This window comes from Gnatocerus cornutus, chromosome 4, assembly GCF_029298725.1.
Source record: "Gnatocerus cornutus isolate USDA-ARS CGAHR chromosome 4, icGnaCorn1.1, whole genome shotgun sequence".
In the NCBI taxonomy this organism is placed as follows: Eukaryota; Metazoa; Arthropoda; class Insecta; order Coleoptera; family Tenebrionidae; genus Gnatocerus; species Gnatocerus cornutus.
The window spans coordinates 8,884,010-8,907,069 of NC_142236.1; the positions used below are offsets into that span (position 1 = coordinate 8,884,010).

The window sequence follows — 23,060 nt, forward strand, 5'->3', positions numbered from 1 at the left end:
CACGTGCGAAAGACTTCCTCCGACGGGGTGTGTCTGGTGCCCCGAAGTTGGCCGCTCACGACTGGACCGCTCTCCAATCACGCATCCCTTTGGCGCGCACCTCACCGTGGGATTGAGGGATTTTTATAGTGGTAGCCCTCCACTTAGCCCAGGCGATTAAGCCAAGACCCCCGTTCCCCCTGCCAGCACGTACCCGGTTTCCCGGGGTCGTTGCACTAGCAAGCGGTTTACGGTGTGTTCTTTGAGTCATTTTTCGTTCGCCGCTGCTGCCTCCCACACTGAGCATGGGCTAGCTAGCAGCTGACTTATCCCCCCCCCCCCACCACGGCAAGGTAATTACTCTCGGGGGGAGGTAGTCTCTCTGACCTGACCTGACCTGACCTGACCTGACCTGACCTAACCTGACCTGACCTGACCGGATAATCCACAGGGAATAAACGTTGAACCCTGGTTTAGTAGTACGGGTGCCGGTGATCTATCGCGAGAATTTTTTGTACATAAGATCTTCAGATTTCTGACTGGCGTTCATCAACCGCTTCCATAACGGCTTCTTCATTTTTAACAGTTTTGGCCTGTCTCGGTGCTCCATCAACTTCGCGCCGATCTGTTAATAACTGATCAGTGTGTCCAGCCTGAGAAATAACACGAAGAATCGTTTTGTTGTCCGGCTAATGATCACGACCTGGTAAAACGTTCTCGGTACGTTCTTGCTGCTAACGTCGAATTTCGATCGCACTCTTCAAAAATAAGACGCCGTTTTAGGATATTTGTTAACACCAAACACCAACTAGGAAACCAGCAAGCGAGGGAAACCAAAGAAACGCCGTTGAAACACTCCACTTGGCTTTTCACTGTGTCAGTTGTGCTTCCGTCGTGTCTCTTGTCATTCAACGCTCGTCAATCAGTAGTCTTCAACCCTCTAGTCAATTCCTAGAGTACGCTGAACCGTTTCTGCACACTAAGTTCAATATAAGTTAAATTTATTGAAGCCTGTCATTCTAACGTCAATCAAATTTACAGTGGACCAGATTGTTTCTACAAAATTCAAAGGAGAAAACTTAAGCTGGTTTCTAAGCAACACGCGAGTGTATCCTCCAGACCGTCTCCACGCGGCCTTGTGATTGGGCAACTTTGTCATGTCTTTTCTCAGTTTCTGTTGGAGCTCGAACTTTTTTTTTTCAGCAATTTACACATTCACAGCTTTTCCCGATATTCCCGGTTTTCGGCTAGGCATGAGTTCTGGGACACCTGCATACCGTCCAAAAGACATAAATTCGGAATCAAGTTTTTTCTATTGTGCGACTGTGAAACTGGCTACGCTTTGGACTTCATCATATTCACCGGCAGTACAACAGAAATAAAGACAGGATTGGAATACAAAAGGACTGGAATGCAAAAATACATTCTTGCCGGAAATAAACATAAAGATTATTATAGAAAAATTAAGATTTATTCCGCCTAAAGTAGTTAGAAGGGTTGTAACGTGACAATTTCGAGTTAAACGGGAAGGTGTTAGATAGGGTTGATTTTCGTGACCTTTTGACACCTGTAATTTATTGGTTGCCTATTTTCGTGTTTTAGCTTGGCGAGTTTCATTGTCCGTTACGAATTCTGTTTAATTATGTTAGTTGTTAGTCGGTTTGCTAGGTACCAGTTTGGAGGTGACTGGAGTAATCCGTATGAGCCTCAGAATTTCAGCTGGAGGACTGCTACAAGTTCCTCGGGGTTGTCTAGGTTGCAACTCTTTAGTTTTCGTCTTTGCTTCAACTTTTCTAACTTCTATTTTTTTCCTTTTCACAACCACGTTAGCCTGCTTGGTGTTGATCGCGTCGTGGTTCGTTCTTCTTTTTGACCGCAACATCAACGGTGCTACTCTTGCTATTTTTTCCTTCTTGCGATTTGTTATTTTGTCCATAGTGTGCGTTGAGGTCTACGATTGATTGATGAATGATTTTCCATCTGTTTACTTACCGTTGGCTTCGTTTTGCTACGATCTTTACGATCTTTACGATCACTTTCATTCTTTGTTTTGATTCGAATAACCCCAAATTTTCACCTGTCAAGAGGTCACCTTCTTGATGACGAAATGTGACGTAGAGCCGAAGAAGCGATAGCAGCCATTCTGGTTCCAGTAGATCACTTGCGGTTTCGATTTCGAGTCAGACGGTACTCCAGAGTTTTTCGATATTTTTGAGTTTTGAGAGTGACTTAGTGGCCTTTTTTTGACTTGATTGGTACGTGGGTATCTGGATGGGTCACTAAGATTCCTGGAGGGGACCGGGATTTGTCAGGGCTCGAAATCGAATAAATCCACCGCGAGGTGTACCACGTGGAGAACTTTAAGGCAGCTTTCCATCGTACGCCTTCTATTCTATTCTGTGCTTTCCTTTTTTTCCCTCCCCCTTTTGGTTGGGAGTGCGAACTGGAAGTTCGTGATTTGGATTGTTGCTGACCGTTTTGACCGAGCCGTACAACCTCTTCCCTTTTGGATTCTGGAAGGCTCACCACTCGGGAGCATCTAAAGGAGAGTCGGTAGGAGGAGCTGTTGGGGCGCCTGTAGGAGTCAAGGTCAGATCATTTTATCCACGTTTTTTGTTCGAGTCATCGTTATCAACGCCATCGTAGTGTTACTTTTGTTTTCTGGTAGGAGTTTACGGCTTCACCGTAACCGTCCTTGTTAATTGGAATATAGTAGTTGGGAGACTACAGCTTCACTGTAATCAACCGTTTTACATTTAGTTTTTTATTTTATTCTGTTTTATTACTAGTACAGACGTTTTTTGTAAGTCGGGACCCGGTAATTGCGAATTTTGTACGATTTAACTGTTGCGCGAACTCTCGGTGTACCGTCGGGTTACACCGAAACGTCGTAATCCAACAGCAACGATTGCCGGTGTAAAGACAACGTCCAATTTAAGTACTTGCTTTTTCTGTATTTTTTATTTAGGTTTTACTAGTGTGTTTTTTTGAATATATTCGTTCCTGGTTAGTATCTCTTCTTTTTTTGTTCGGGTAAGCTACATCGAGTACTTTGGATGCGGGTACTCGCAAGTCGTAGCCGGAGGATCCTGGCGCCCTCAAGATTATCGGGTCGGTGAGTTTTAACGAGCCCACCCAGACTGAGCTACCGGCGTAGATTTGTCACCAGCCGGCCCGAGCGACTTTAGTCAGTTTATTTTTTTGTAGTTTTTTGCGTGATGATTGAAAAGCCACTTTTTTATTTTTCTACTATTAGAAATTATTTTAAATCCGATACAACCAAAATAAAAATTATAATAGAAAATGTAACTAGAATATAACAAGAATGTGTTTTAGGTAAAAACATATTTTTTACGTATTTTTCTGAACTAAAAAAATATAAATAAATATAAACGCGAGATTAAAAAAAAATGTGTTTTTAATTGTTTTCATATTGTTCCACCACCGCAAAAAATTCGAAGAAATTCCTGAATGTAGAGGAGTATAGAAGACATTTTCTGACGCGTTTTGGTGACTGACATATTTCAAGAAGGCTAAAAAAAATAGATTTTAATTTTCTTTGATAATCATATTATTTTCTCATGTCTTGGACGCCTAAGAATTAGGAAAATTTACTATAAAAATAAAAATAAAATCGATAAAACAGATTTTTTAGAAAATCTTGCAAACCGTTTGGGTTAAAGATCTAAAAATTGAGGTGAATTCAAAGAAATAATATATAATTTATTTATTGAAGGAAATTCTTTGTGAAAGGCTTATCAACGTGGAGTTATTTTGGTAACAGAGACAGCTTTAGAAGTTCAGGAGTTATATTTAGAAAAATACAAGTTCAAATTCATAAATGCTTGAGCGCTTGACACAAGACGCATTGGAAAATTTATTTTCCTCCGACAGGACTGGAAATTCTGTTCCAAATTCTAAGGAGTTCAAAACTAACCTGCGACTAATAACCCTTAGTCAATATTCCAAAAACTTAAAAAAGTCAAATTATTCAGAAGACGATGCAAAATATTTACAAATATCATCGAAATCAAATGATGAAAAAGATGAACAAAATAAGATTAGGGCTGATGCCGAAGTTGATAATGACAATAGTTTCAACTAAATAAGTGACGAAAGTTGGATGATCCTTGAATTTAGCAATGATTTCATAAATAACGACGAATTAAATTCATTATATTATCTGACGAGACATGTATTATTTAAAATAAAGAAAAGATACCAACACTGTACAGAATGTTTTAAAAAATTAATAATGGATATGGAAGATATTAAGGAGGAGATATTTTGTAGCCTTTAGAAACTAAAATCTATTAAAAAAAGCGCTAATATGTCCCAGTAAATATTTTTTTTCATATTGTTACCCAAATTGAAAATTTGTTTAGACATAATCAAAATTATCTTAAACATAATGAAAAGCATTTAGTTAATGTAGAAGAACAAATTTTAAGTTTAGGGTAAGATAAGGAAGAATATAAAAACGGTGGTAAAAAGAAAGTTGTCTGCATTGTTGTTGTAGATAAAATGGGTATAAAAAAACTCAGAAGAATATCGTCAAATGCAACAGATACGAAGTATTAACAAATTAACCAAGAAAGCAATGGCAGCGTTTGGGCAATTTAATAGAGTGTAGTTCCGAAAAGGGTTAGGCCCTTGCTTACAAGATAGCTCTATTAATATTAAGAAAAGGATGTTTTCCAGATTTAGGAGTGATTGTATTCCATAAGAACATTTCTGTTGTGTTCACACTATTAGGTCCATTTATTTTTAACGATAAATTGGATTGTTGTGCAGAGGAGGATGAAGACATCAATTTAATTGTCGATATAGAACAAAAAAAGAGAAATTGTCGATATAGAACAAAATCTCAGCGCGAGTGTCAGATGTGGTCAACAGAACGACGCCAAAGACTAACGGCAAACAACTTTTTTGAAGTTTGTGGAGCAAAACCGGAGAGAAACAAAAAAGCCTTCATAAAAATAATTTTTATCCTACCTCGATTACCAACGTTCCTAGTGTCAGATACGGTCTGGATAACGGAAAAACTCGCATTAAATGAACTTTCGGTTTTGATCAGGAAACCTATTAATAAATGTGGTCTTTTCGTTCATTTGACTCACCAATATTTAGCCGCGACGCCGGAAGGGACCGTCGAGAACGACGGAACAGTGGAGGTAAAGTGCCCTTTTTCTCACGATATTTAAAAATTTCCGACATCCACCATTAAAATTTCGGTACTTTTATTCCTTCAGCAGGAACTTTGGGAAAACGACTACTGGAGCCGTGTATTAATTCTACTTAATTGCAAAATTGCAATTGCAATTTGTAAATTTTAATTTACGAGAGGAAGTAAACTGTTCTGACATCCACCACTAAAGTTCGTAATATTAGTAATTTTTGTGTTATAGCTATGAACATTGGAAAATTTTCTACTTTTCACTCGTATATTAACTTTAGCAAACTGGAAAATTATTGAGAAAAAGGCGCACATTCTAGAGATTTTAACTATGTACACTACCCAGCAAAATTAGGTCTATTAATTTTAAAACTGGCTTTAAAAAAATATTGACGATTCACACCAGCTTACGATTACTTTAATTTGATAGAACTTTTATAGGCCAATCTAAAATTGCATATTAAACTTTTGCAATGCATTCAGAACTAAACAATTTGTGTTAACTGATTTAACACAAATGTGACAAAAAATCCTAAAGTTTTTTACCTAGTTGTCTTAGTTTTTAGAGTTGAAAACATTCTGTTGTCGATTATAGAATGTTAACCAGTTAAATCATCAAAAATTAAAAAAAATGCATTTATTGAAACATAAATTTTCAAAATGTAGTTCAACCTAACGTGTGAGCTACAATTTTTTTTATGAAGTTGGCCATGACCAAGTGAGACAAACATAGGAGTCATGTCTAAGCAAAATTCATTTAAAGTGTCATTTGGATTTGACAAGTTGATTTACAACTTTCGTGTTTACTGCCGAACAAAAAAGACTCATGGTTGAAATATACTTGAAGAACGGTAGAAAAGTTGATGGCATATGGGTTTATTCAACTGAAGACGCTTACAACGATTTTCTTATCGAGTTTCCAAATCTAGCTGTCCCATATGATCATTTCCGTGTTTCTGTTCAGCGTTTTGTGGAGTTGTTTCGGGAAACAGGTAGTTTTAACCGCAAGAAGGGTAGTGTTTGGCCACGCGTGAGAAATAGCGAAGCAGTTGAAACAGTAAGGATTGTAATGAAAGAGCGTCTTCACATTTCAATTCGCCACTTGCAATAGGAAGTCGATCTCTCGTACGGTACAACCAGGCGGATTCTTAAAGAAGACTTAAAGTTGTATCCGTACCGCTTACAAGCTACCCACGAGATCTTAGAAGTCGATAAGCCTCAAGGAGTTCAATTTTGTCACCAATTCATTGAACGATTCTACAACAACGATGAGGCACTGGAAAAAGTGATGTTTACTGACGAGTCGTGGTTTCATGTTTCAAGCCACATAAACTCACAAAACATGAAAATATGGAGCTCTGAGAACCCATACTACTTTGCAGAAACCCCAATGCACGCACAGAAAATTGATGTCTGGGCAGCTCTTTCCCAAAGAAGGATCATTTGACCCATGTTTATTCAAGGTACTCACGCCAGTACAGTCAAATCTAAAATAACAGCAACTTTAACAAATTTTAGGAAATTTGAACGCCGAACGATATAGGTTGGAAATTTGAACACCTTTTATCAACCAAGTGCACGACGATGAACTCCAAGAAGGTCATTTTCAACAGGACGGAGCTCGTCTGCATACCACCAACGCAAATATTGCACTTCTCCGGGAGTTCTTTGACAACCGCATTATCAGTTTACGGACACAAAACATTTTCGTCGTCTAAGCGGCAACTTCCGCAATTTCAATTTTTACAAAGTCAAGCGGGAGCGCAAACAAACTGATTTTTTGGCTGTGTAAATAATTTTGCTCAATGATTACTTGGTATCAAAAATATGAAAAATAATTTCCACCAGTAAAATTTCCGTGAAAAATCATCTGAGAAAAAGTAGAAACAAAATATTTTCACAACTGAGATAGCGGATGTTGCCGCTTAGACGACGATATGGCGGCCCCCAAGATCGTGCGATTTAACCCCTTGAGATTTCTTCTTATGGCCACATTTGAGAAATTCTATTTTCAAAACCCCTATTATTGATTTTGGTCACCTGCAGCAACGAATAGTGAACAAAATCTAAGAAATCAACAACACCAAGCATTCTGCAGAATGTGATCGATTCCCTTAAAATAAGAGTGTCTTTGTGTAGAGATGAAGATGGTGGCCATATTTCACACCTGCTTTAACAAAATCTGTGCCGTACAACATATAACCTAAATCTCTTGTTTTATTACTAAAATGAACGTTACACATCATGATACAGACACTGATTAACCCAACCTATGCGGCACTGCAACCAAACAATTTCACCTCGATCAAATAATTTGACATGCCTCATTCAAGTCAAAGCTTGCTTCATAAAAAAATTTGTGGCTCCCCGTTATGTAATTCTCACCACTAAACGAAAATCAAGAGACTCAATTATTGCTGCCGCCCGACCAAAATCTTTCTTATCGTCCATCCAAGTGTCGCTTTCCTTCATTTACACTACGGATCAAAAACATTGATAAATATTTTGTCTGCTCTCTTCGGTTGTTCATCGTATTAGGAGGAAACTATCTTCAATTTGTCGGAGTACTGCATCCACAAGAAAATACACAACTGGAATTTTTGCAGTTTGATGCTCACAATATGTACAAAAACATTTGTACTCTCGATGGATTGAGCACATTCCACGCTATGGGAATGATTGAGTGCAGTACCCCACATGTTTCATTAACGAATGACTTGCGAGGTACTTTCCGCATTACTAAAGTTCCTTCCTGAAGAGTTATTAGTAATTTTGGCAATATTCCAATACTAATCTATGAAAAGAAAAATCCACCAGATTAGATAAATTGAAAGTATCTGAGGTGACCAGTAATGAAGTTATTTTGCCAAAAAAATCAGACATTCTGTGGATGTTTGGTAAAATGAACAACATTGGGCGTATTTTCTTCGTCACTTTTGATCAACCGATGTATAAAAAGGCTCGGGAGATATTTGCATCTAGCTCTGATCCAAGAGTGAAAGTTGTTACAATTCGTTTAGGGGGCTTTCATACCATGATGTCCTTTCTAGGATGCATTGGTTACATCATGTCAGGAAGCGGGCTGAAAGAATTATTGTCTCTTATCTATACTCCTCTTTCTGTTGATAAAATGCTGCAAGGTCATGCTTATGCAAGAGTCATCCGAGGGGCATCTTTTAATCCATTTGGCCCTAGGTCAAACTATTCTTCTATATATTAATTAACTTAATTATATTAAGATGAACGATGATGAGAAGATTGAGATAGAAGAGCTTCTTAGCGACTTTGACGACGGCATGTTTGACGAAAAACTTGAAAACGAAAAGACTAGGAAAGAAATTGAAGCAAAACTACCAAATTGTGGGTGCAATACTTTCAAATGGTAACTGTGATGAAACAGTTTCTTGAGGTAGAACGAACTGGCAACTGGGAAGCTCATTTGTCATCACTGGAAAAAATGTTACTATTTTTCCATGCGGCGGAGCATTTTAATTATGCTATCCACGAGATTGATTGTACAGGGTCCGGCAACACTTGTGTCCACCCCCAAAATCGTCTTTCATTTTAAATATAAAACTTTGAAAATTTGCATACACTCACAGTTGACAAAGTTCTGGCGTCGCGACGCCTTAAAAATGTAATTTTTATTTACTTGTAAGGGTTTGTGATATCAACCCCTAATTTAATTTTTTTTGAATATAAATATGTTAAAAATATCTCAGTTGTTATTTTAGATTCAATGCAAATTGTCTTCAAAATTTGAGAAAAAAATGCTGTTTTATCAAGTTAGTTTTCAATTTCATTACGTCAAAGTTGAGAACTACGTTTACACCTATTTGTCAACATCTTGTGTCACAAATGACATCTATCCTTTGGCTCGCTTTAGATTGTAACAAAAGTCTTACTTGGTGAAATTGTCGCTTTGTCGATGTTACTTAACGATTTCTGGTGTTAATAAAGTGCAACATGCCCGTGTTAATCAAAATTAACCTTTATAAGAGTGAATGAAGTGACTTGTGAAATTTTGGTGTAAACGTAGTTTGCCACTTTGCTGTTATAATTTTAAAAACTAACTTGATAAAACAGCGCTTTTTTCGCAAATTTTAAACACAATTTGCATTAGATTCAAAATAAAAACTCAGATATTTGTATCACTGTTATGTTGAAAAAAAAATAGAATTCGCAAATATTTCCGCAAAAACTCAAAAGTCGCTAAAAATTATACTTCTTAGGCGTCGCGACGCCAACCAAACCGTGATAAAAGACAAATTTTTGCGTCAGCTTCTAGAGTTTTGTCAACTATGAGCGTACGCAAATTTTCAAAATTATAACTTTAAAATAAAAGACTATTTTGGGGGTGGACACAAGTGTTGCCGGACCATGTATATAGAAGATATGAGAAATCTTCTAAACATGAATTATGCCAAATATAAAAAAAATGTCGACAAAAGTTATTTTACAGTTGGAAGAACTAACAAATGAACTAACAACTGAATCGTTTTGTTTCTCTCTTCAGAAATCGTTGGAAGAAGTACCATAAATTGTTACAAAGCCCAAAAAGCTGGATTAAAAACTATACATTGTGGGAAAAAGCTACACCACCATTTCATTTTCTCGAAAGTCTAGAGTGCTGCCTTTGTCAGCTGTAACATCGTCAGGGAAAATTGCTGATAAAACAGTTCCTATCGATCCGGCTCTTATTTTTCAACGCATTTCTTTTGCCAAAGAATCACAAGAAGAATTTCGCGCTTACTTTAAATATGAACTTGCACCGTATCCCCTTTCGTTGTCAGTCAGTCCCAACGATCAGAGGGCTTCTATAAAAAATACAAACTTTAAGAAAATACAGGAAACTTGCTGCTTCTAATTCATGTAATAACTTCATTATCCCAATAATTGCAATCAAAGCGTCCCGCCTTCTTTAGCATAAAATTTGTACACTCCTGACAGCAATGTCATTATTTGGTAAGTTATTTTCGAAAGTTTTAAATTGCGCACCTTGCAAAATGTTTTCTAATGATTAAAGAGTCGATGTTTTCAATTTAAGGTAATAGCAAGAAGAATGCAGCATTGGTTCTTCTGTTATCCAGACGGTAGGTATCCTACGGACAAAATTTGTAAACGGTTGGAGAAAGAACTCGACCAAAACTGTCCACAAAACAAAAAGTAAATAGAAAACGGATGACCACGAATTCTAAAAACGAAATTATGGTTAGTGAAGCTGTCGATAATACTAATCATATTATCTGACTTTTTCAAGGAATGTCCAAGACGTAAAAAAAGTTAATTTTATGGATCAAGTGACATATAAAAAACGTATTACTGGTTGTATGTTCCGTTTGTCAGGGTCGTAAAGCTACATGAATCAGTCTGCAAGAAATCCGTTCACATGAAATCCATGTAACTGTGCTAATAAAAAACACAGGTAGCCTTTTGGCTTGGATCAATATGGTTATACATATTTCAAATTAGGCATACAAGTGGCGAGAATTTGAACAATTGGAGCAAGTGGAACTCTACAATATTATTGAGGCCACTCCACAACATCCTGGCCATAAAAATTTCAAAGGGGACGACGAAAGAAGTCTGCGAAACGTCGAACATAAAAAGCAAGCGCAAACCAACTGCGGTTGCAGTTTCATTGCATAGCAGGCACATAACCAAAATATGTACAGAACTTTGCCAAAAAAGCTTAATGTGGCTGAACTGGAAAAAACAATGTTGGAAAACTGTAAAAAAGTAGGAGTACGTTGTTGTTATTTTTGGCCGAGTATTTGTAATTCTGTACCACTATGCTTCCTCTACTTCCGGTAGAAGATTTTCGTTCGAGGACAAATCAGATACCATTGCGTTATGAGTGGTCCAAAGACGAACAATCTTCTATTTACATTACCAACTGTCGCTACCTTAAAGAATGTACTGAACAAAGTACCTGTCGAGTCGGGCATGTCAAAACCCCTTTTACAAGTGCTGCGGAAAAGAGTGGAAAAACACGATCAATTCTGGTTTTGTAATCTACATTTAGATTATTTACATCATTTCCATTCAATAATGCGTTTTGCAGATGATGGCTGAGAAGACATCAATGAGTTAGCAAATCATTTTACTGTCTTTATGTTGTGCGGAGTGGCCAAAACGTGTAAACAACCTGAAACATTTGCACTCTGCGAGTGAACGAAGAATGGCAGAATCAATAGTTCGTTGCATCAAGCTCATTGCTGTTGAGTTGCACATTGTCGCCTCAATTTGTGAAAAAACACGGCAGCAGCGTCAAGCTGCCTCTTCAAGAGATGAGGGGGAACAAAATAATGTAATAATTGTGAGAAATCACGAAATTATTTCATCAATTGATCTTCCTTATCTCTTAAAAAAAGCATGCGAAATAACTTAACGACCAAAAAAAAAGTGCAAAAAGGATGGTGGAAAATGGGCACAAGCGGTGAAAACATACGAGTTAGGCAAAAAGGAATTTGTACGACACGCACCGAAACTTTTTTAAGTTCATAATTGGCCAAATTAGGGAAGAAAATGAAGGTGTCATTGTGTGCCCGGGTGATTACCAAGTTTTGTTAAAAAGGTTTTACGATCTGATGTCAGACAAACTGCCCGACCTCCAGCTTAGAATGGTTTTCTATTGATCAAAAAAAATCTAAACAAACTACGTGTAAAATCTTTTCCCGTTTGAGTCTTTAACAAGAATCTTTTAGAATAATTGTTTAGTAAAAATTAAACACCAATGCGTTTTCTTACGCATGTTTTATTTTTTACAAGAAACTTCTTATTAGGAATTTTAAGTCCTATAATTTTCGCGGCTAAATTTTGTCAACAGACAGTGTTGAACTCTAGGTTAACATCAGAGACTATTTCCCCCAGAAAATTACAACCAATAACATTACAGAAATTGGCAAAAATAACCTAGCAACGAAGAATATCAGCGAATTTTAAGCACTAGTACAGTATTCGGGTATTTGCACAAGTAACATATTTGGTATGATTGATGAACATTTGAATGATTTTGGAGTTTTTGAATCAAATCATAATTTAAATTTGAATAAAACAATTATATCCTTATACTTTAAAATAAGATGACATCACATTAATAGGTTGTTCAATTTAAATATGAAAGAAAATGCAATTATTCGAAACAATTCTATTTAAACATCAATAAAGAGTTAAATAAAACTTTGTTTTTATTTTAAAAAGAAGCAGAACCCCATTCTAAATTAATAGAAACTTATAGAACTTATTGATCGATCCTAGTATAGTTCAGCCAAGTTGTCCTGAGCCACCATAAAATCATAAAAATTAGACGGCAACCGCACCCGGACAGTTTGCGGTATTTTGTCATTTATGACAAGACATCTGGCCTGTTTAGGGATGCTGTTCTTATCGCAGGATGCAAACTTGAGCAAATAAACCCTCATTATGTGCACTTGCGAATCTTTTGAAGCTGTCCCGTTGCGGTAGCCCGCAAATTTTTATGTTTTTATAATGGCTTAGACCAACTTGGCTGAACTATAACATGGCGGACTTTGGATGACAATTTTTACCCCCTCCACCGAAAACTCAAACTCTAGTTTGGTTTATATACACCTCACTGATTTTGGGCTTCCCCCACCACTTAAGTTGATCCTTCTTTTTGTATATCTTTCTTGATGAACACCAAGGGATAGGAGATTGAAGCACAGATAACAGTATATTAAATATTAAGAACGGTAAGGACACTTTACCGATCGAAGACAATTGTTTGGAGGAGGAACGCAGCGACGACTCCAATTATTGTCTGAGATCGGTATAGTCCTTAACGTTGGGGATGCTTATAATATTTTTTGCACGATAAACAAATTTCGATTATTTTTATAAACCCAAAAATGTTACAAAAAGGCATTAATTGTTCTTCAATAATTCCTGAAAACTCAAAATTTTGTTATGGAAATGTATATAAATCCCTTTTTTTAAATCACTATTTTTAAATTTTCTAGAACGGTAAGTACATTTTGTACTTACTGTTCCAATAGCAAGCGCGGTAACTAAGCAAAATTGTTCAATCGTGCAAAAAAAGATATTTTTGTCTTTTTTCCATTATCGTAAGTTTGTTATTTCCTTACCGTTTTAATTAGATTTTATAGCGTTTGGTATAGAGAAAAACTCTCTAAAATGGTGGTTTCCATAATAGAAGTAAGAGAGTTCAATTTAGTATTTGCAACATCTCAATTTAGAGCCTTTTAGAATGATAAACTCGAGAAAAACCTTATTCTAAAATAATGTACAGGTTGTAACTTTGAGACAGTAAATTATGAAAAATTATACAAATAAAAACTCATTTCTATGATTTGAAAGTCTTGTTAGGAGAATTGTTCGGAATATCGCTATTTTTCCAATAATTCGGTAGTTCTTAGAAACCCCCATAACCCCTTAGTCGTGCGGAGACCTCCAAGCAAAATAAATCTTCTACGCACAGTAGTTGTCTTAATAGTTAGTATATATCCAGTTAAAACGACATTTTATAACCTGCATTAGAATATTTACATAAGAATTAATTTTAAATCTGGGTAATTTTTTGTTTTCTAATCTGCAATACCTATTATTTGAATTAATGCGTGAAGTTACATGTCAAAAATGTGGTTTATTCACAATCAGAAACGTCTTATACTGGATTACGTAATCCCATCTATAAATCACGTTTCTGCAATAGGATCAAAATATAGTTCAGGACTAAATTTAATCTAGGATTGTATAGTCCGTTGTTTAATCAGCGTTTCTGCAATCAGCCCTAATGGTCCAAACGTTTATTTATTTTTATATAGCTTTCAATAAATAGCTTTCTGTAACTGTTAAACAACATGGAATATTGCTATCGTGATTTCAAGACATCATTTACACATGCTTTAACAGAACTTTGTATTATTCAAAAAAGACAGAAAATAACTGACAGAGCTACCACTGGGAATGGTGAAGTAACTATGGTTACTGCAAATGTATTGAAAATGTATAAGGGAATTGTAACTGTTGTGATAATTCAAGATTTATTTCACGTCAAAGTACGTTCTGGTGGCAAGACACATGTGATGGTTCCATGGGAGAAAGTAATAATAATAAGTTGCACCGTACAAAAGGAGACTGTTATTTTACAGTTATAGGTATAAAAAATATATTTTTAAGTGTTATGATAACGCAAAGGCTGATGTCTTCAAGTCGAAATTGCCACCTACGGATTCAAACCCATATCCACAGATTGTAATTCGACTGATAATTTTAGGAATGACTATGATGATTCCGGGAATGAAAAAACTCAAGCTTTTAAGAATAACTCATTTAACTCAGATACTCCATCAGATGAATTAGAAGAAATATAAAGTTGGTTAGTTAATTAATAAAACGACTCGAAAAACCAAAGAGTTTGTTAAAACTACCACACAGTGTAAGAACATGCAGATTAAAGTTTTGAAAAAAGGCAACAAAATGTTGCGCAAAAATAAAAAGTCACTGCAATATACAGGGCTTTTAATGAGAAATAATGAGCTATACGACGGTCGAATGCAACCAACAATTCAGATTTCAGTGATGTCTAGCAACTTTCCTATCAAAATCTAATGATGAACCTACGATACCAAAGTCCCTATATCTATAGGGTCTGAGCGAGTTCACTAATCGTGTTTCCATGTTGTAACGTCAAAACGGTTCGCCTTTTGGCGCGAAGTTTGAATACATCGGTCAGCAAGCTAGCTGCAGTACACCGCCGTATTTTTGAATGAATGTATTTTTACTTTGACACTCAATTCAGAGTCATAAACTAATTCGACCAAACAAACTTTTTTTAAGGTTTCATGACGAGCACAAGTGGTGTCCCCAATCGCAGCTTAACCCAAGTTTCTCCAAGGAGAATATTATAGATTTTTTCTAACACTAATATGTTATACTGTTTCTATGGTGCATAAGAACTCACCCTTTATATTGCTCTTAAAATACGCTTTTTTTATAAAATACGTCGTCAATGGCAACGTATCTTATAGAGTTATAAAATACGATTCAAAAATTCACTTTATTCATTTTGCTTACATTTTTCATAAAAGTTAAAAGTACAGTAATTGAAATTTTGACCGACGTTGTTAGAACTAGCACATTTCTCCCGTAACATCGTTAATGTGTTTTCAGCTTCTTCTGCAAATATTTCATTCACAGTTGCTCTTGTAATAGCCGTCTCATTCTTAAACTCTCTTCCAGCATATTCTTCTACTTCGACTGCTTCATTCCCAATGGCGCTCGAAGTATTAGATGTTCCATTGCCAAAAACTTGTCTAGCTATCTTTAATCTTTCTCCCAGCGACTCTTCAATATAAGATTCTGCTACTTTTGCAGATTCCCATCCTCCATGTCTCTTCAAGGACCTAATATCTCCCCCTACATTGTAAATTTTATTATATGTTCTGAATAATAAACTGACTACTCACCAGCATTAACAAAAAGAGTTGCCGAAGTGCGGCGAAATCAATGCCCAGTGTAACTCGATGGATTTTCTAGTGAATCGTCGTTCCTTATGGGTTTTAGAATCCGGAATAATGACATTTATTGTGTCACCACAATCATGTACGTCACTGCATTCCATAGCGGCCAATTCGGCTTTTCTGCAGGCTCCAGCAACTCCGAAGATCAGTGCAACCTGAAAAATTTCATAAAATTTATGTCTAAGTATAATTTATTCCTTACTTTGACAAATAAATATTCCCCTTCATCCGCTTGTTGTAAAAATGTTCTAATTTCCTCTTGTGTCAAGACCTTGGACTTTTTACTGCGATAACCAACATTTAAATTTTTTAAGAAAGGAATAACAGCACCAAACTTGTCAATTTGTATGTTGTCTTTGGCTTTTAGTGTAGCCTTGAGCATGAAATACTCTGGCCACAATGAGGCTGGTGACAACTTTTGCAACTAATAAGTAAATGTGTTAGTTTTTCAAAAATGTTCCATTTCTATTTACGCACTTACCCTCATATCCAGGAATGCCAAAATGACATCTTCCGTTACTTCCGTGATGCCATTCTTATTTTTCCAGTCATGAAATGAATGATATACTTTCTCGTAGGCGGGTTTTGATTTTGCAGGTAACAAATTGCCCCGTAATTTCTTACCGTTTTCCTTAATTTTTTGAGGAACACTCTCGCACATTTTAACCGATGCAAATTGTTTTTTTCACAATTTGTTTACTGTTACTATAGGAAACCTACCACCGCACCCTTTACCCACCACACTTTGACACATTTTGCTACAACTAAGAATTTTTTAATCAAAGAAGATTTTTCATAAAACAAGCATTAGTGTTAGAAAAAATCTTGAAGACAACTCGTGTTTTATAGTTAAAAAATCTCGTTCTATAAAATCCTCGCTCGCTCCGCTCGCTCGGATTTTAACTGCGAACTCGATTTTTAAACTCTCTATAAAACACTAGTTGTCTTAATAGCTATAAAATGCATAGATTTAGGGACTTTGCTACGATACCAGTTGTCAAAATTGACAATTTTAAAAATGCCCGTGTATTCGTAAGATGAAAAAGTGGATATATTGTTAATTTACAGGTAGTGCGAACAAAATGTTTCTTTAGCGTCGCGTTTATATCGCGAAAGGTTTCCAGAGAGACAGGCTTCTGCGGACTCCATTTTTAAAAGGTAGGAAAATTATTTGCGAGAAAATCGGTCGCTTATAAAAAAATCGGGAAAGAACAGTCACAAGTCCAGTCAATGAAATTACGGTTTTGCAAATGTTGGATAAAAACCCTCACGTCAATCAAACAATTAGTATAGCTTCTGTAAATGCTTTACCACCAAGGAGCCCGGATCTTACTCCACTAGATTTTGTCTCTGGAGAGCGGTAAAGGAGCAAGAGTACCGAACTCCCATCGAAAGTGTCAAACACTTGGAATAGAAAATTAAAAACGCGTGTGCAGGCACATTGAGCCGTGGCTGAAGGTCTTTTTGGAACAGATTTCCAGCTTGTGAAGAAAACGGTGGTCGCCATTTCGAACAGTTGCTCCAATGAGTTAGTTGTAGTTTACCAATAAGCCTTTAACTTTTTGAATTCAAAAACTTTGCTTCATTAACTTATCATTAAATAAACGTCTATTTCAATTAATTTCAATTAATTCTGCGATTATTCCCGCATATTCGAGAATAGGCTGATTTTCTTTAGATTAATTTTTAGTTTAGATTGCAATTTCCAAAATAAGATCGGTCAGTAATGCTAAGTTCTAAGGCGACCAATGAGAGACAGCAAAGAAATTGAAGTAGAAGAAATATATGGAAGTAGCCAATAGCGGAACAACATTACATACAGCACACATATTGCACCCAACAGTACTGCTGGTTGTCTATTCAGAAACCAAATCCCATTGTTTATTTTTGTTTAAAATTTCTCGAAATATCTAATGGCGGCATAAAGGACCCTAGTAGCAACCAACCATTGGCCTGCACGGCCGACAAAAGCTCAAAAACTCCATTCCAAACCATCACTTCATAGACGTATTGCACTGAATTTTTTAATTCGCTTTCTTTTGGAATATTTTACATTATATTCCAAGTTTATATGTATTTTAGAAAGACAATGTAATAAAAGTTTAAAGCCGTAGATCCAATTTTTTTAATATTTCAAATAAAAGCACAATTTGCTTGCAAAAAGATGCTTGATTATTTTGATCCTTAAAGCCATTATACATAAGGTTCAGTTTTAAACTAGCTTTTTCTAGTAGGAGAGTGCTGCAAACGTTCGCGCTTGATGTGACGTCACCACTATTAGACCCTATTCGATACGGCTTTGTAAGTTTAAAAAATTGGAGAAAAAGTAGTATGAGCGACATCTATGAAATAGACAGATTTTGGACCATTTTGAATACATATTTTGTAAACCGCGTTTACTATTCTCCACTCTAATATTCGTATACTATTGGAGATACAAACAAAATCACCCCCAAGGAGCAATCAATTTAATAACGTTACTTTCCATTTTCATAGTGTTGGTAATTTATTGTATGCAGTTTATGATCATTTAGAAACATTAGTTTAAAGTAAGATTAAATATTTCTGTCAGTGACAGTACAAAAGTAATCATCCTGAGATAACAAAAATCAATAAAACAGATAAACATACTCAATACACGACTGATAAAAATTACCCGAGTTTCTATTGCAGGTATCGTCAGGATGAAACTGCAACCTCTACAACTTTTTTCATTAGGTGAAGCCAACAAAATAATTTTGAACGAAAACGTGCTAAGAATTTTCACAAAGAAGGATTTTGAAGACAAGAAATTATGCATCATTTCAGTAGCCGGTCTTATGAGACAAGGAAAGTCATTTCTTTTAAATTTCTTTTTAGATTTTTTTCAAAAAAAAGTAAGTTGAATAAAGTTAAGTCTGTTTTACGAAGTTTTGAGTCTGTTTTAGATGAACATCAGCGATTTAGAGAACTGGTGCCAAAAAGAAGAATCTTTACCGTCAGGCTTTTTGTGGGAAACTAGAGTAGATAAAGTTACAGATGGAATAACAGTATGGCCAGAAATTTTTCTAACACAAGATGAAAACGTATGTTAATAATTAGTTGCAGTGCGCTGCTCTTATTTTGTACTGTTCCGTTTTGATTTCATAGGTTGCAGTTATATTAATGGATACTGAAGGTACTTATGATCATAATACCCCAATGACCCAGAGCACGTGTCTTTTTGCCTTGGCTACCATGATTAGTTCTGTTTTGATCTACAACATAAAGGATCATCTCACCCTTGATAAGTTAACGGATTTACAAGTGATTGTCGTTTTATAAAAATTCATGGTTTTGTGTTTTAATAGATGTTGGTAGCTTTTCTAATAGACATTAAGTGCCAAAATCGTAGTAAATAAGGCTACCAACGTGTAAAAAACAGACAAAGCCTCTTAAATCCCACTTTTGATCATATGGTATTTCAGCTGTTTGTTGAATATGGAAAACTTTTTGCCAACAACACTAGGGAGCACAAATCTTTCCAACATCTACTCATTTTGGTTAGAGACTGGTGTTATTCACATAACTATTCTTTTGGAATTAAAGGTGGAAACAAACTACTTGAACATGTCTACGAAGTTCATGAGAGATCCAAAATTCAAGAATTAAGAGTAATCAAAGAGTCTATTTGTGACAACTTCGAAGACGTTGACTGCTTTTTGCTACCCTATCCTGGTACACATGTTACTACAAATATTGGCTTTCGAGGTCGTTTTGACAGTAAGTAAATTATGACTTTACCTTTTCTATTAACAATTAAGTGGGTTTAATGACATAATATGAACGATTAGTTCGCTGCACTTTCCCTACAAGATATATGTAGTTTCACTTTTTGAGTATGATCCATTTTAGAAATGGAGAAAAAATTTCTACAAGAGATCAAAAGTTTGGTGTCATTTGTATTATCCCCAGAGCGTTTGGCAACAAAAAAAATTAATGGTCAAGATATTACATTAAAAGATTTACCAACATTGATCAAAACATACTGGAAGCCTTTCAAAAGTGGTGCACCAATAAACGTCAAAGACATGTACATGGTACTATCTTTAATACCCTTAATTAATAACTAAATTTAGTAAACAAACCATTGTACGTTTTAGGCCTTCTGTGAAGCATTCTATGAACAAATGGTAACAACATATTTGCTTGAATTTAAGAATTCAGTTAAACCATGTCGTTTCTTAAATGAAGCTCAAGACATAAAAGAAAAAAATTTAAAGAAGTTTCGCGCAAGAAAAATGGGCACCCTTAAGGACCTTAAACAACAATTTGAGGCCCGACTGTCACAAGTAAATGTATTTACAATAATAACTGTTAATATACAACATTTTTTTTAGGAAATTGACAAAGTTGTTGCAAGCTACAGTGTCAAATTCCGTTTCTGGCAAATGATACGTTCCGTTTGCTCTCTGTTTAAAATAGTGAGCCCGTCTACATTTCAAACTGTTGTATCAGGGGGTGTATCTTATTGTATAAAACCTGTTCAAGAATATTTTAATGCACTTTTAAAAAAAACGTTTATCATTTTGTTAGTATTAGCCATTTCGCATGTTACACTCGGTGCTTTTTTCACTGCCCTAGTGGTTTGGGCTATTGGAATTTACTTTTATGCATTTCATTTTCACAGAAATGTTTAAAACGATAAGAGAAGTGTGAATTGATGATTCAAAACCATTGTGTATTATACTTTAAGTAATATTGGTTTTTTAGTTTTATTTTGTTCACTTAGTAATTTTAGTGTCTAGCTGACTTTTTTGTTGTATTGTTATGTTTTTATTCAATAGATAATTTAATTGTTCTTAGTTACTATTTTATAAGAATGATTCCCTGGCTCTCTGGGTCATGAGTTCTGGGCCAGCCGGTATTTAAAATAATAACAATAATACATTGGTCTGCTGAAGAAATAAGAGCTCTTGCAAAATTTGACGACAACTAGTCGCTAAGTGTAGCGGCTGCTGATTTAAACATACCAAAACTTGGACAACTAACAGAACAAAGGCCTGGCATGGAAAGTTTAACTTCCCTGACCAGAAGACGTATTGTACAAGCCAGCTTCTAACGAAAATCAAGACAATGTTTTACTGGAACATCTTCACCAAAATTAATTTAAACGGGTTACTAAAGCGAGCGAAAAAACAGTTTTCGCTATCCGTCCAAATAGCGTAAAAAAATCGCAAACATCCCGAAGTGGAAAATTATGCAATTGCACACAATATATTCTAATGTAAAAAACACAAAAAAAAAAAAAGTGATTTCTGCTCGCGAATTCTTAAATCATGGTAACGATTTTTGAAATATTGTTATATTTTCATTTGGGCAGTAGAAACACGCGTTGTTTCAGCTGTCATTGTGCAATTTTAACGCACTCTGAAAACCGCATTATTTTGCGAGCTGTAATAGCCGTAACAAAAGGATTTTGACAAAGATGTTCTGGCAAGGCATTGTGCTGATTTTAGCAAGAGACTCGTCGATACCTCTTCTGGCTGGTCAAAGTGTGTGTTCTTCTTGTCACACCTTTCTTATCGTAGCTATACAACTTCTGCCAACGTTTGAATCAGGAGTTGCTGTACATAGCGACCAGCACTGGGACTATGTAAAAGAATAGAAAAGAAATTCCTTTCTTTCTTTCTCTTGTTTCTAAATTCGCACCATGTAACGAAAATCGAGTACATTCGGTAGTCCCGAAGCAAATCTCGGAAGACTGGAAATAGAAACAGTCGGGGATGTCTTTCCACACTCTTTCTTATTTATTGTCTTTGTTTAAACAACTCATTCGCATATAACTTCTACTCTCTCTGTATGTGAGGTTATATTTTCATTTAGCGGAAAGTTTTTAATTGTGTTGTGATTGCGAATTTGAACATGGGTAAGTACGAAAACATTATCTATCTGTAAGACAAGTGAGACGATACATTATAAATTTATATTACAGAGTCAGAACGAGAGTTTAAAACACAGTCTGAACATTGGACATTAATTATTAATTATTTGGAAATGTATCCCCCCTTATTGAGAAAGAAATTTCTTCATAAAGACGGGGACAATGCCCGGAATAAACAATATTGGACGGAACTAACAAATCAATTAAACAGCCTTGGGTATGGTAGAAAAACCGTGGACAAATGGCAATTGGTATAGTGTTTCACATGTTGTATCAATGTACCATTTAGATTGTGTTAACAGGCAGTAGGACGTTGGAAATCCAAAGTTAAGGCCAAAGCAACAAATATTCGTTTAGAAATGAAACGCACAGGTGGAGGCCCTGCGAAAACAGCACCCCTAACAAATATTGAAGAACGGCTTATCTCGTTCATGGGGTGGAAATTTGTAACTGGAGACTTAAACAATGAATCGGGCTTGGTACGTATTATTAAAACACGAATATAAAAATTCTACTACATAATTGCCTGTAATACATATCTGTAGGAAGCTATAGAACTGGAAACAAATATACCGTCAGCAGTTCAAGAAATGCCACCATCAGTAGTCCAAGAAATGCAACCATCAACTGTCCAAGAAATCCAACCACCAGAGTTTCCGCTAGCAGGACCATCAAACTCACCTCCGCCATTAGAATTGTATTCAAAATAAAAAAAAACATTCACTAAACGTAAAGTTCCGAAAAACACAGAAAGTTCAAAAAAAAATGTAGGTTTGGCAAAAATGCACAATGATAACATAGAAATTTTGAAAAACATGAATTCAAATTTGGAGACCATCGCGAACGTCATGCAGCAAATACTTGCAACAATATCAGAACAAAGGATAATGTAGATTCTGAAGAGTTATTGTTTTTGTTTCACTTTTTATATTGTTTATTATTAGTTTAGTGTTGTTACAAATTAGTTAGATACGTTACTGTTGTTAGTTTTGGTTTTGAAATTAAAGATTTACTATGTTTTGTCGCTGTTGTTGACCTTGTTGAAGTATAACTGCAGGAAAAAGATGAGGAACATTTCGTTCAATCTCATCATCATGAGCTTCTTCAAAATCATCTTCTGGGATTCCAGCTCTGATGCACATGTTGTGTAATACACAGCATGCATTAATTATAATTCCTACTGTGTTGGGGTCATACCTTAATATTCTTTCTTTTAATAGACACCTAAAGCGACCTTTTAGAACACCTAGAAGAAAAAGTGAAAATACAGCTAATAAGTTCTAATAAGATGTTTACCAATGCATCTTTCAACGATATTTTGTGCAGACTTTAGAGCATCATCATATCGCCTTTCAGGTGTTTCCTCGATGTATTTCCAAGTGGAGTCATGAGCCATGGCTGTTGTGGATAGCCACTGTCTCCAATTAACCAAGATCGTTCATCACCTCTTTGGTAGATATTTTCCAAATGTCTATATATACAGCTGAATTCCTCCATA

The 23,060-nt window shown here is 35.7% G+C and overlaps 1 protein-coding gene and 1 pseudogene across 1 annotated transcript; both read left to right on the plus strand.

Moving 5' to 3' along the window:
- The first annotated feature begins 5,981 nt into the window (after nt 1-5,981).
- On the plus strand, nt 5,982-7,331 carry LOC148176345 (uncharacterized; annotated as a pseudogene).
- Nucleotides 7,332-18,334: 11,003 nt separating this feature from the next.
- LOC148176346 (atlastin-like) lies at nt 18,335-20,421 on the plus strand. The gene is made up of 7 exons (XM_088034554.1): nt 18,335-18,536; nt 18,588-18,725; nt 18,790-18,945; nt 19,107-19,401; nt 19,534-19,718; nt 19,782-19,970; nt 20,019-20,421. The coding sequence occupies exons 1-7, from the start codon at nt 18,345-18,347 to the stop codon at nt 20,316-20,318; spliced, it is 1,455 nt and encodes a 484-aa protein (XP_087890680.1). The 5' UTR covers nt 18,335-18,344; the 3' UTR covers nt 20,319-20,421.
- The last annotated feature ends 2,639 nt before the right edge of the window (nt 20,422-23,060 follow it).

Bases quoted from the DNA above. Each gene is read 5' to 3' on its own strand.
- LOC148176346 (XM_088034554.1), top strand. From the start codon at position 18,345: ATGAAACTGCAACCTCTACAACTTTTTTCATTAGGTGAAGCCAACAAA. The intron at 18,726-18,789 runs GTATGTTAATAA...TTGATTTCATAG, and splicing joins TTCTAACACAAGATGAAAAC to GTTGCAGTTATATTAATGGA. The intron at 19,719-19,781 runs GTACTATCTTTA...TGTACGTTTTAG, and splicing joins ACGTCAAAGACATGTACATG to GCCTTCTGTGAAGCATTCTA.